At 38.2% G+C, this 13668-nt stretch overlaps 1 protein-coding gene across 2 annotated transcripts in view; it reads left to right on the top strand.

The window, feature by feature from the left end:
• Positions 1–13668, top strand: part of LOC117412435 (transmembrane protein 164) — a 38290-nt gene that overhangs the window by 6757 nt on the left and 17865 nt on the right. For both annotated transcript variants that reach the window (XM_034020868.3, XM_034020867.3), the window contains exons 2-3: positions 7922–7971; positions 12289–12355. In XM_034020868.3, the coding sequence (XP_033876759.3) occupies positions 7922–7971; positions 12289–12355 (117 nt within the window). The remainder of the gene's footprint in view (positions 1–7921; positions 7972–12288; positions 12356–13668) is intronic.

The raw sequence follows: 13668 nt of genomic DNA on the forward strand, positions 1-13668 counted from the left end.
AAATTGCGAAATGGTTATTTTTGTCTGTGATTGACCGTATCCTGGCTGTAGACCTCCTAGGACACAGAGTTTATATCACATTGTGCCAGGACAGGACAGGACAGGAGGCACTTATAAATTGTATACAATAGTGGGCTGGCGTAAGAAGACCGCTACAGGTTTGCAGCCTGATTGAATTATTTACTACTACTCTTGGCAGTGTAGCAATATATTACAAAGGTGCCTGGTGAGAGGGGTCAGATATACTCCAGCAAGACATGTTTAGATTTCAGTCAAGCGCCTCTGTGTTACACACAACCATTGTTTAGGCCTACACCCTGGCCAAACAGACAGAGGCAACACACTCAGACTTTCCAACACTCCACTGGAACATTTCCTCCACAGTTGTTATTTATTTATTTATGTATTTATTTTTTTATTGGGTGGAATTAAAACTGTTAATCTTTGACAAGTCTGATGATGGAAAAAGGTTGGCTGTTTCATTAAATAATGATATCCTAAAAATAGAACACTCAGTTGTAGGGTAAACAGAAATACTAAAAGAAATCACTTTGCAATTGTAAAATGCAAGTAATTGTTTATGTCTTAAGACAGCAGTTCTGAAGAAATCACTTGTGAAATGCAAGTAATTGTTTATGTTGTAAGACAGCGGTTTTGAAGAAATCACTTGTGAAATGCAAGAGGGTTCCACCCCCAGTTTGAGAACCAATGCTCCACACATTGTATCTGATGCATTTTTCAAAATGTATATTTTATTTGCACAGTTAATGTCTGACTTTAATGTACATTTCTGTCTAGCTCAGTACAAGCAGTGTGATAATGTGCTGTTCCGTTACTCATTAACACACTGCAGTGTTACGCTTGATGCTCTTAGTTTTGCTTGAAGTATTTTTGCTGAGCACAGGCAGCTGGATATCCAGTTTGCAAAATGTGCATAATTACTACATTGAGTTGCTGCCGGCATTTCCTATATCAGAATCTGTGGTACACTGTATATGATGCTATCAACCAGATACTATCAGCTGGAAAATATTGTACAGATCGCTGAGTCACAGGTGGTGTACCAAGCACAAAAACAAAGGCAAACATATGGTAAAGTCTTGATTATGAAATGGAAATGTTTCTCCACTCTCTTCCAATACACTCAGTATGGCTTTGGACAGGTTCCTAATTTTTGCGGGCATTACATTTTGATATATTTTGAATAGTTTTAAAGTATTAACAATATTTTTAAGCAAAATACTAAGCTATGTGATACACAACCTTTAGTGCAGGGTGCTTCAATAGACGGCCCGCGGGCCAAATCCGGCCCGCGAGAGCCTTTTTTTTGGCCCGTCAAGCATCAGCTGTCCTTCGTTACAAAAGCTGAAATTGCTGATACGCAAGATTATAAGGTCACCGCTGTCTACAGGGTTTTTTTGGCAGCCTAATACAGGAACAAGTCAGCTGATTGGCCAAGCTTTAATTCTGATGAGCTATCATTTTGGCATGCATCATAAATCTCCGCCCATTTGCTTAGTTTTAGTGCCTCATTGGTTGAGCAGTGAGAGAAGGCTTCGTGCAATATGAAAACAGCGGTAGTAATATTATTTTCTTCAGTGCGGTGAAACTATCTGAATATTCTTACAAACATTGCTGCACATTAATTTGAAGCCAAAAATCCACGTCTGTGTCTAAAATGGCAAGTGATGTGTGGGATTAACATAAAAAAAAACAACAAAAAAGTGATGCTTCAGATTTAGCAAGCAAGTCAGAATCGGGCGCAGGTGCAGGTAATGCACATCACTCGAAAATGCTTCACACTTTCCAGACAGTGCTCAAACTAGCAAGGTAAATGTTATGTATAGTGATCAACGTTTTGTTTTGTTGTGATCCTATTTTCTGTTATGAGGAGAGTAATAAATGAAAACCAAAATGGTGTTTTTCTTTCTTTGTACAACGCCCCCTTTTCCACATACATTTTTTGAAGAGTTTGTTTAAGTTAAATTTGACAGTTTTCACTTGCATACACAGCTTAGAAAAAAAGTAAACCCCAATAATGCTTTTACTTCATGAAAATGTGTCATTTGCCACTTTGTTTATTGCAAAGAAACTACAATGGCAGGGATAAAGAAATGAAAAAGAAAAAAAAGCAATGTCTACTTATGTACTGTTTCTGCCTAAAATACACACGTGAAAAGTGTATAATTTTAAGTTTGACATCCTCTGCTTTATAGTTAATTCGGTGGAGCAAAGTAAAGCCTTCACAACCTATTCTGGAATATTACAGTTTTACATATTTTAGGATAAATAGTATTGGAAATTGCTTTTAATTTTGTAAGATTTATCTGGGAATTGTGCAGCATGTGATTGGAACAGGAAAGTGAAAGTAGTTTTTGTATTAATTTAACTTAAATACGTTTGGAATGTACTTTAGCTTAGGTATTGTGTTAAGTTATATGATTGATTAACTTGTTAAGTTTGACCTGTTGTCAGAGCAATAACATTTTCTGTGTTTTTTTTTTTTTTTAAATCTTCCAAAACACCAGATATTTGTCTCCAGCGTATTGTAGAAAGCCTTGGGAAGTTGAGAGGGGCTGCTGAATGTTTTAAAATGAGAAACAGTTTTGTTTTATGACAAAAAACACATGAAAAAACTTAAGTGCATATGTCTATATTTCCTTTATTTTTCATAAGATAAACTAAGTATTGTTAGGAAAATTAGCAATGTGGCCACCAGTAAGTGTTCAGTCACAGGAAATTGGCCGAAGAAACCAAGCCTGTCAAAGATCTTTTATTTGGGCTTAAAAAAACCTGTTTGGCAACAGTATGAAATGCACCTGCGGCCCGCCTCTGTTTACTGTCATGCCATGTATTTAGTTTAGAAACTTTTCATTTACATTGAAACACATCGGAGCTTGACCATGCATATTTAGACACCGTGCTACACTTTTAATCAGGCGCTTAGTAAGATGCTTATACAACATAAGTGCTTTCGTTAGTTAACTTGAATGCTTGCTGTGCAGTAATTGTCAGAACATTTTCTAGTTTTAATAAAATTAAAATGAATAGCATGCTGTTTTAATAGCATTACAGTGAGATTTGTATAATTATTTGTTTGCAAGATGTCGTTTGAATATTTGTATTATTAACGGTGATCTTACATTGTATCATATTAAGTAGTTATTTCTGAGATGTATTAGTTGACTGGTGCAAGTGCAGTGCTGATATGTTTTGTTACTGATGTAAAGTGTGATTGGATAGTCAGATTTTCATGACCATTTAAACAACCCCCCACCACTACGCACATCTTGAGCGCCCTGTGACCTCCCCCCAAGGTTTGGACATTGCCTTATCTGGACCACCTGAGAATGTAATTGAGTACCACTGCTTTCGTGTTCACATCACTGTTGCTAAACATTGTAACAATAACATGCATCAATATCTGATATGGGCATTCCATTATGGGCAGTGTATTACTGTGAGCTACAAACGTAGCACTTTGTAAAAGGCACAGTCTGGTAACAGCCGTTATTGCAAATGAGAATTTGTTCTCTAGGGTTTTACTTGATTAAAGAAAAGGAATGATTGATTGTTTCGTATTTCAGGTGAATGTTTTGTAATTACCAGGGATCCTAGTTTTCCACAATAATAAAAAAACAAAAAAACAGAAATTTCTCTGATTTTAAAAAACCCAAACAAAAAAAAGTGTTATTCCGCAATTAAAATAAAAGGCTAAAATTGACCCGATATTTAGAGGTGATTTGTATCATTTTCGGCATCTTTAAACAGCTTGTTGAGTAGTAAAAACTCGCTGGATACTGAAGTAATCTGCAGCTATGTTTCAGCATGAATGTGACACTGACAGTGTGCCTCGTTCACCAGAAACAGTTTTATTGAACAAGTATGTTTACTAAATTTAAAATTGCCAGTGTTGATGATTATATGATAAGTGTATTGATTTGGTTATCAAACAACCAAAAAAGTGCCCCATTGTTTTAACCACTGGCCATGTTAATAATACAGTCCATACGCTTTCAGTGTCTTAACAGTTGGTACACCTATGATTCTCTCAATTAAGCTGCATTACAGGTCATGTCTTGCTGAAATTCACCATTTCACAGCCTCATCTTTGTTCATACAGTGTTCACGATACAGATCCTTTTCACATATCCATTTGACTTTGTGTTACAAACATTTCCACCAGGCCACCAGGGATGCTTTGATTTTATTCACAGAAACTCCCATTTCAAGTTTCCAGACCTAAAGCCTCCCGTTTGTATCCTGTGTTGTCTCAGTTCTCACTGCTGTACTCTCTGTTATTGGATTACCTCATGACAACGACAGGTACTGATTGGATAACAAGCTCACCTGGGCTCATCAAGACCCTGGCAGGCAGGAAGTGAGATCAGAGCTACAGGGATTGACAAGAGCAGGCTTGTACCAACGAGGGCCCTCTGTCAACAGCTGGAACTGGAGTGGCACATAAACAAATGCTTTATATGATAAACATGAACACATGTGCTTGTTCTTCCTCTGAAAGATTCTTGTGTCGTGGTGTAGCAGGCAGTGGTGTGAGACTCCCTGTCGCTACTTAGTAAGTTGAGCTTTGGTCCACATTATTATAGTACTGCACCCACAAGTAGTAAGGTGTGAAGAATCTCTTAACCCATTAAGTGCTATTTTCACAATAATTTTTTTGAGCATTTTTAACTGGCATGTACCTGTTATTTTAATTTTCTCTTTAACTATATTGTTATGATAACTTCCTTGCATTTCTAACCTCAAAAGTCAAGTCTACATGCAATGTATCAAATTACATAAATACAGCTAGTGTTTTGATTGTGGTCTAATTACAGTAGGTCAGGTAGGCAGGGAATAAAGTCAAACATGGAAATGTATAGGTAAGAAAAGGTAGAGAAAAACAAGAACAACAGTGTAATGGTGTTACTTAAAAAAATAATTCTGAATTGAAATTGATTACAATTGAAAGGTCTGGAATCCGGGTGATTATTGTCATGCTGATGTTGTTTGAGTCCAGTGACTTGGATATAATAACCTCATTATATTAAGTGGTGTTTGTATTTGAATATTCACAACCACAGCTCTGTACGGTATTACATGGAAATCTGAAACCCATTTTCTCCATATAAAATAATCACTGAATTGTGACCCCATTCAGGAGAAACAGCCCATTGATATAAAAAGCATTTTGAATGAAATTCTCCATTCAGTTACTTAAAACACATTACAGTTTTTGTTTTGTTGAAAGATCTCAAAGGTTAAAGATGTAACAAAATATTGTGTTTGATTGAAGTTGTGTGCCTTTATCTGTAGTCATCGGTGATAGAAGATTGCTTTCAATTGGAAATATCTGTAACTTCCAGAAGCCTTCCTCAGTAAAAACTGATAAAGAAACAAAGCAGATACACATGATCTCGTGATCTCTTGTAAACATGTGTTTGACAGAACAGATAAAAGCAAAGTTGTTGATTGCGGAGCAAAGCTGCCTATTCTTTAAGGAAGTGAGTGTTTTTGAGGACAGTATTTTTTCACGTTGAACAGTTCTTTGGAATCAAAGAATACACTTCTAACCAGCTTTAAAACAGTTAACATTGTTTTTGTCACCTGCAAACATGATTTAATTATTCAAAATGTGACTTTATTTAAAATAGTACATACAGTTTTATGAAAAGGGCCTGAAATCAGGAAACGAGTGGTACTGGTTTTGCCAGGCTGAAGATTGTATGAACCCCAGTCTACAGGGACCACTTTCACTCTACATTCTCTTTGCTGCATCACACTGGGGCTCCCATGTGCTCTGCATGTGCTGTACATGATTTATAGCCTGGTATGCAATATGATAAGGGTGCCCTGGATAAGGGCGTCTGCTAAGAAATAAATAATGATGGCGGTGCTAATGCAGTGTAAATGTTTATCTAGTAAAGTGTGTGTTCTTTACAGTATCCTTAATCTTGGTTCACGTGTGAATTCCTGCATGCTTCCAGAATTCTGTGTTTGACATCAATTATGACCAAAACTGTCTGTTTTATGAAGCTCCTTTTTATGACTTCCACAGTAAACATTGAGTTGCAGCAGCATGTTCTGGTAACTACATATCAAGCCATTCTGTATATCTATTGTACAGCCTGGGCATCTCTGCTGCTGTATCACATGGCTCAAGGATGCAAATACGACTCCCTTTGCATAGTGGAATGTGGAGTTTAATAAGACACACCTGAGCTTGTTACCTATACACTGTGGCAAATTGAGCTTGTATTCAAGCCTGGACTGTATGAAACTGCTATGCAGTTGCAGTAGGAGTCTTATTTCCATCACTGAGGCTTGTGCAGAGTTTTCTTTTGATTATTTTACCTGAAGGCATGGGCATGGGTATGGGTTGTGGGTTTGTATTTATACATGTATAATGTATATATTTGAGAACATTGATTGGTCATTTGACAGACTCTTTTATCCAAAGCAACTTGCAGAGACTAGGGGGTAAACTCTTCTCCTGCAGAGTCACTTACAATAGGACCTCGGTTTTACGTCTTGTTGGAAGGACTCAGCACTAGGAGGTTACGTGACTTGCCCAGGATCACACACAGTGAGTCAGTGGCTGAGCTAGATATGTTTTTATTGTTAGATTGCATGATAAAACCCCCGAAACTGGGTAAAACATGGATTGTCTGGTCAAAGTCCGAAATGAATCATAACGATCTTTCATTTTGGGTATTGCCTGGGCAGATCTAGGAGTGCCCAACAATGTGCAGTCAAAGTCTGAAATGAGTCTCAAAGATCTATCATTTTATGTTTTCAAGGGACAGAGACAGAGCTACGATTGAAGAGCTTGTTTGACCCGCCAACCTGAGTAGTGTCACTCACTCACTCACTCACTCTCTTCTCATTCATAAAAACTACACAGGATTTCTGGTTTCAGAAAATAAGCATATATTTAAAAATGTATTTTTATTGACAACATGACTATATAAAATATATTTAATAAGATATGACTAATTTATTTTAAACAAATAATGAAATCTAGATATGTACATACACTGTCACTCCTCAGTACTCTCTCCAACTCCTAGATCGCTTGTCCTAAACACTGTGAAACGTGAATCCGCTAATCATTCATGTTCCACCCAGTAACTGCATCCATCTCTCTGATTGGACAGTTCAATACAACTCATTATTATTCTTATTATTCTTATTATTCTTAATTATTACGTTACTTATAATACTGTCCTTTTTATACGCAAGTGTCATTGGGGTTTCTATCTTAATTTTTGTTCCGATGTTGCAGGTAATATTATTGTTCCGAAGTGTGACATTTGGTTTTATATATATATATCTCGATTTCTGTCCGGCAGTTGCCTAAGTGTCAGTGGGGTTTCTCATGTTAATTCCTTGAGTGATTCGGACTCCTGAGAAGCAGTGGGTTTACCCGGGCAAAGCCGGAAACAATAACTTATTTTACTTATCCCAAAGTCAGCATATTTTTTAATTTTTTTTAATTTTATTTATTTATTTATTTTTTTAAAAAACCATTTGGATAAACAATACCAACACTCCTGTACATGTTTACCACACTCAGCACAGAATTCTGATATGATGTGAAGATTTTGGTTTCTACAGATGCATGGTTCAGACTGTATTCATCTGTGACCTGATGCAGTTAACAGGTACTCCATGGCAGCGATCGTCCTCACTGAAAGTGTACGCGCGGCCACATTGGTACAGTAACTACGGGACTGTCTGGGAACATGGCTATGCCTTAATTCCCCAAACATTTCAAATGAAAGTTTTTCTCATACTGTACGGTAACTATCATTATCGTTGGCAGCCCAGCGCAAAGGATGCTCTAGCACTGGCACCTGGGCCTCTGTTATTGGGCTCACTGGACAGTCCGTCATGATGTGTTCTCGTCTTTGTTTTACAGATTTTCCTCCTTGCTTGTCCTCCAGGCAGACTAGCAACGATCGTCTTTAGGTAAGTACTGTACTGACACCAGTACTGCCTAGTAATGTTAATCTAAACCGTCAACCACAGGCCTCCATGACCTGTGGTTGACGCCCTCTAAGATTACTTGAATACCTCACACTGACAGGAGTTTAGATTAAAGGACACATGAACTATTGGTGTGAGATGTCGTGGAAATTCTAATAAAAGGAAGAGAGACTGCGAGTTCCAAACACACAGGCCTTTATTTCTTAAGTTTGCAAACTGAAAACACTCTCAACACACAGGGTGCTAGATAATTATCGAGCAGTGTTTCAACATACAGTTAGATCAGTTTCTTGTATACCTTAAAACTGTCAGCAAGGCAGAGGGTTAGCCAATGATGATTCAGGTATTAGCATATAAGAGAAACAACTTATAACTATGCATACGTGGCATAAAACTAAGCAAGCAGATAAAAGGATGGTTGGTTTGGGTATATACGTGTAAAAAGACACGTCTGGCTCATCCTTTTATCTCACAGCCGCAGCTGCAGTGTAGGCATCTTGCGGTTACTTTAGCAAAGCATACAAGGTTATGTGAGCAAGGTTATGGGAGTACAAAATGCCAGTACATTATGTCGAGCCAATTCTATTTTCTGTAACATTTTCTATTACATTCCCTCCCTTTTGAGACTTTGTCTCAACCTTATTCAGAAAATGGATTCAAACACACACAATAGTACAAGTTAAAGCAAGATTTACAAAGTTTAACATGTAGTGTAATATGAATAAAGTGACGACCCAACGTATCCCGCTTGCAGATTTTCCCCACTATCTTAACTCATCAGGTCATCTGCCATTTTGTTGAAAGGGTCATCATTTGAATCATTACACTGGTCATCATTAGTAAGCAGGGGCATGTTTAAAACAGTGTCAACAGTTTTAGTACATAACTTTTTCACGCAGGTTATGATAAGCAAAAACAACAACAGTATCACTATGCCATATATAAACCAGTGTCAGTAATGTTCAAAGTGTTCCGTACAGTATGGTTGAGCATTGCCCACCAACCGTTGTCCGCATGTTTTCGATCATGTTCCGCACTCCATGGGTGCAAAGTTCTTTTTGTTCTGAGTTCTGTGCGATTTTCAGCGTAGCTGTGGTTTGGCCTCCATGACCTGTGGTTGACGCCCTCTAAGATTACTTGAATACCTCACACTGACAGGAGTTTAGATTAAAGGACACATGAACTGTTGGTGTGAGATAAAGATTGGGGATGTGAAAAGTGGATAATCTGGGGGGTGGGGTTCAAACGTAATGTTGCATCAACTGCAATATCTTAGCTTTATGCAACTTCCTGCTATAATCAGTTCACAGCTTCCTGCTTGAGTGTTAGACTCTCTCCTGTTGGCAGTTCTGCAGAGTTTATTATGTGGAGAAATAAACTCAACCCTGCAATTAGCAAGAGCCCTCATTTCCTTACGTGTTAATTATACAGCATGCAGGTCTGAATGTTTCAGTAATTATTTACTATTTTTTTAAATACTGTAACTGTAAGTGTTTGATAGGGGTGTTTACATGACTGTCTGTGTTTTTTTCATGGTTTTGAAGGAGAGTTTCATCTTGTTCTGTAACTGACAGCTCATAGGCTTTGTACTCAAGCACCATGTCGCTCAGGAAGTTCTCACTGCAGAAATCTCTCCAGTCTGATTTAGCCCATGCCTGCCTTCTCCATAGGGACTGGCCGCACACAGCCCAGCCCAGCCCAGCGCTCGACCAAATTATCACAACCTGAGCAACCAGCCGATACAGCAGGTGTGAAAAGTTGTTTTTCGCACACCGTTTTCTGATACAGCACTCGGGTAGACACAATCAATTATTTTGTAATCGATCAAAGCCCAAAAGGTCCCGTATTCCCCAGATCTTTCCCCAGGAGGTTCAGCAGAGGCAGTGGCATGGTGAGCCTCCCACACTGACTCCATTGAGAGCGCTTAGAGGCAGAGAGCAGGCACCATTCCCTGTGGCATTGCCAGATTGCCCCTCTGTGAGAATGAGCCACTTCAGGAATCACATGTGGGTGAAAGAAACAGTTTAAATCAGTAGGTAATCATGCTTTGACATCTGGAGGCCTTTCTCATTGTAGTCCAAAACTGAACGATTGTGCTGTGGCTGTCAGCTTTATAATACAAAGCAGTTGTTTCACACAGTAGTCGGGGTTTGCTGGTTTTCAAAGAGCCATTCAATCCCCTCATGCATTTTCAGGTAGAAAATGGGAAAATTGTAATGTTTACTACTGTATTTCAACTGTAATGTTTAATACTGTATTTAAAGGCAAAAACATTCTCTGCTTCTTGCAAACATTGCAATCAAATCTGACTCAGATTGTGGTCAGTATTTGTTCTTACTACCTTATCTGTGTGCTTTATAAACACAAACTGTAGCTCGGATAGCGGGCTGCTTGTTGGAGGAGAAAATTAATATGCAATAATCCAAAATCTGCAGCTGATCCTCTTAAACGTTTCCCTTTGCAGTGTTCATCCTGCCCTCGGGATGTTCAAACCTGGGATACATGAAACCAACTGCAGTCAAAGTGCTGTTCCTTTAAAACGTGACCAGGACTTCATTTCAATACACTTGGCATCTGTTAGGCCTACTGTAGTGGATATTCCACCAGAGATAAAATAGCTCACAATAATGTTTGTTACTGAACCACAAGAATACTACCATGTTCCTCCCAGATCTTTGCATACTTTGCCTAAGCCACACAAAATGAACATGGTCAGCTCCGATTTCACGTGCTTGTCCATGCTTGGTCTATGGCACCACACCCAAACCATGATTAGCTCATGCAAATTGTCAAGATAGTTTGTATGTTCAGCTCATATAAACTCATGGAAAGTCATGGAGAGCATTAGTAGCCTAGTCATGGGGTACTAAATGTCTGGATTTGGGGGGAGGAGTTTTATATGTAACTTGAAGATTTCTGGTTGCTAAAATTCCATGCTAAAAAAAACCCTTCCTCTTACTGAATCTAGGTGCTTTAAAAACTCCAACACAGGTTTACTTTGAACAGTGCTGTACAATCTCTTCATGTGTGTCTGACATTTCCAAGCGAACCAGACGAGCGTAGTGAGTGGGGCGGCCTGCTCTCATTCCTAACCCTCCCCCCTGTGGTCTTATTTAATGCCACCTTTGTGCTGATCACATGGGGGTCTGTTCTTAATAATGATTTCCCTTTGGAATGATCAGAATGATTCGTTCAGTTTGGCAGAAGCCCCTTCGATTTCATCAGTACGTGGAATTAGTTTTCATCTCTGTCCCATTCCCTGCTCGTCCACCGATTTTCTGCAACCTCAGAACCGCTGTAAATCCCTACCATGATCATGGATCGCAAGGTGTAGTTACTCCTGGAATGCAAACCATATTAAATTAGTTTGCAATCTAATTTAAATTGTTGTCTTTTCTCTATGTTGTGAAATATCGGGAATGCTTTCCAGTTATCCTTTGGCCAAGGCCTTTAGAAGTACCAAAGATCTTCTATTATATAGAATAAGTAACCTAAACGTTTTTAAGACAGCACTCAGGTAGACAAGATGAATCGATCAATTATTTTTTAATCGATTAAAGCCCACAGGTGGGATTAATTGATTATTCATGAATCCAATAAAACCCTTAGTTTAAATATGATACACGTTTCTGAGTCGATATAAGATAATACTTTGCTGCATAAATAAACCCCCAAAAATACAACTGTATAAAATATAAATATATGTGGGCAGTTGACGCCCTTGACTAGCTCAGTGTATTTGAAATAGTGATTTGAGCAGTCAGTGCATTTCAAAAAGGCACACTTGCATTACAATAGAATCGAAGCTTGTCTTGGCTGGCTGGCTCCCCAAAGTATATGCTGAATCTTGGCTAAAGTCCCGGACTTAGAAACACTGAATAAAATCTGCCATGTATCACAGAATGGTTCAGCTGAATAGTGAAATACATAAGCATGGTGTTTAACTGCTAAATTCTTTCATAGTTTACTAGATGTTAAAAATGAGTGCACTGTTTATTTTGTTCCCAATTGTTTGGTTTTTTTGTTACATTGACATCCTCCACATCTGCTGTCTATTTTCAGCATATGATTTTAATAGCTTTTTAAATGTGTTCACATGGGACAATGAGGCATGACTCAAAACTTTCAATCAGATAAAAATGACATTCTCTGATCATATTTTCCTTATTTTTTATAAGTTACTTTTCTTTTGGTGATGCATGTCCCTGGTCCTGGGGTATTTCACTTGATGAAAGCCTTGTTCTGGTGCTTGCTGCGATTTCCTGTCTGCTCATGTTTGTCCTTTCCTGTTGTCTCCAGGATGCAGGTACACATGCTCAATGGAGCGCTGTTGGCCCTTCTGTTCCCTGTTGTCAACACCAGGCTGGTGAGTAATACTGTTTGTCACTTCCCAGCTGCTTATGAACACACTTCATGCCATTGTGATCCACGCACCTGTGTGTCTTCCAGACCACTCACACAAGGAGCTTAAAGCTGCAGCACCCCATAGCCGTGTGCTGCATTTAGTGTACAGGGCAGGACAGCTGTATGGGGTGTGAGTGGAGGTTTTCTTTCTTTTTTTTTTTTTTTTTTAAAGAATGTTTTAAACAACTGTCTTAAGTGTAAAAAATATTTAAAACTGGATGGTACTTGATTGATTTGTTTGTCATCCACATGCAGCTTGGAGTCTGCAGTTTATAAGCACAGCAGATCAATCCATTAGCCAGCAGGGTCTAGTAAAATGACTTCTGCAGTCTGACTTCCTCTATTTCCAGCTAAGTGCCGTTGAATGGGATTCTGAATTCTCTTGATGGTATAACACGTACACCCAATGCAATAATAACGTAGCCTAGCTTTTCAGTGACTACTGTGCAGCATTACTGTAAGCACTGCATTGGTATATATGGATTGGCAATATCTGTGGTGCTGCAGCACAAGGAAGTGTAAGTGCTGGGAATAGGATTATTGGTGTGGAGTATTCTGTTTATTTTCAATTCTTTTTTATTTAAATATGCAACAAATCAGTAACACATGTATTGCATCTAATTTCTGGCATCCTAAGTCCTACATTACATTTTGTATGCTTATCAACTGAAACATTAATAGGTATTTATTCCACATTAAATAAGAGTCCCACTGACTTCCTTTCTCCCAGTAACAAGCCAGTCTCCAGCCTTGGCACCTGTAGTGGTTTCATTCTTACTCTATTCTGGGCTCTATAGAAATGGCAAGCGGAAACTCAGCAACAGTGTAATATGTTCTAAAGGGCTGGTATTAATTAACAGGGATCTATGACATCATTTATCAAACCCAGATACAGATCATAACGTGATGTATGGGAATGTCTCATTAATACAGTGAAGACAAGTCAGGCCTTGCAGTCTGTATTCTATAAATTAGTTTTCTACAAATGCCAAGAAAGTATAATATATTACTGCTGCTATTTTGGAATGAAAAGTAGAACTACAATACTAATCAGAAAGAACAGACAAGAAATATATTTTGCTACATAAAATGAATACTACACACTGTCAGTATTGCCCTCTTGGCACCTTGTTAATAATAATAATAATAATAATAATAATATAATAATAATATAATAATATATTTTTATATAGCACCTTTTCATAGTGGACCACCATCACAAAGCGCTTTACAGAGGTAGGCTGTGAACTGTACATGATATACAGAGTCAGTTAC

This window comes from Acipenser ruthenus, chromosome 16, assembly GCF_902713425.1.
Source record: "Acipenser ruthenus chromosome 16, fAciRut3.2 maternal haplotype, whole genome shotgun sequence".
NCBI classification, from domain to species: Eukaryota; Metazoa; Chordata; class Actinopteri; order Acipenseriformes; family Acipenseridae; genus Acipenser; species Acipenser ruthenus.